Raw genomic sequence first — 395 nt, forward strand, 5'->3', positions numbered from 1 at the left:
CCTCCCTTTCTCCCCGCCAGCCATGGACCTCCAGAACGGCACGGCGCTGGCAGAGGAGGACCTCCACCCATCCTACGCCCGCCAGGTCCAGTTCAACCCCGGCCAGAAGGAGGCTCTGTGGCGTCTCAGGCTCCAGGACGACGGCGTCTACGAAGGCCCCGAGAGCCTTGGCTTGAGACTCGCCCTTCCGGTTATGGCAGCCGTGGAGGACCCGGTCGAGGCTCGTATCGTTATCAGCGACGAGGAAGATGGTGAGGATTGTTGTTATCATTGTTGTTATTGTTTTTTTTTCCCTGTTTTTGTTTTGTAGTTGTTTTCGTTGTTTTCGTCTCTTTTTTTTCGTTTTTGCGTTGTTTTCGTGTTTTCCGTGTCTTTGTTTTTTTTCTTTAATTGTT

The 395-nt window shown here is 52.2% G+C and overlaps 1 protein-coding gene across 1 annotated transcript in view; it reads left to right on the top strand.

Moving 5' to 3' along the window:
* Positions 1-395, top strand: part of LOC119586767 (FRAS1-related extracellular matrix protein 2-like) — a 19,352-nt gene that overhangs the window by 5,984 nt on the left and 12,973 nt on the right. The window contains exon 4 of the mRNA XM_037935494.1: positions 21-251. Within this exon, the coding sequence (XP_037791422.1) occupies positions 21-251 (231 nt within the window). The remainder of the gene's footprint in view (positions 1-20; positions 252-395) is intronic.

This window comes from Penaeus monodon, chromosome 21, assembly GCF_015228065.2.
Source record: "Penaeus monodon isolate SGIC_2016 chromosome 21, NSTDA_Pmon_1, whole genome shotgun sequence".
Classification (NCBI taxonomy): Eukaryota; Metazoa; Arthropoda; class Malacostraca; order Decapoda; family Penaeidae; genus Penaeus; species Penaeus monodon.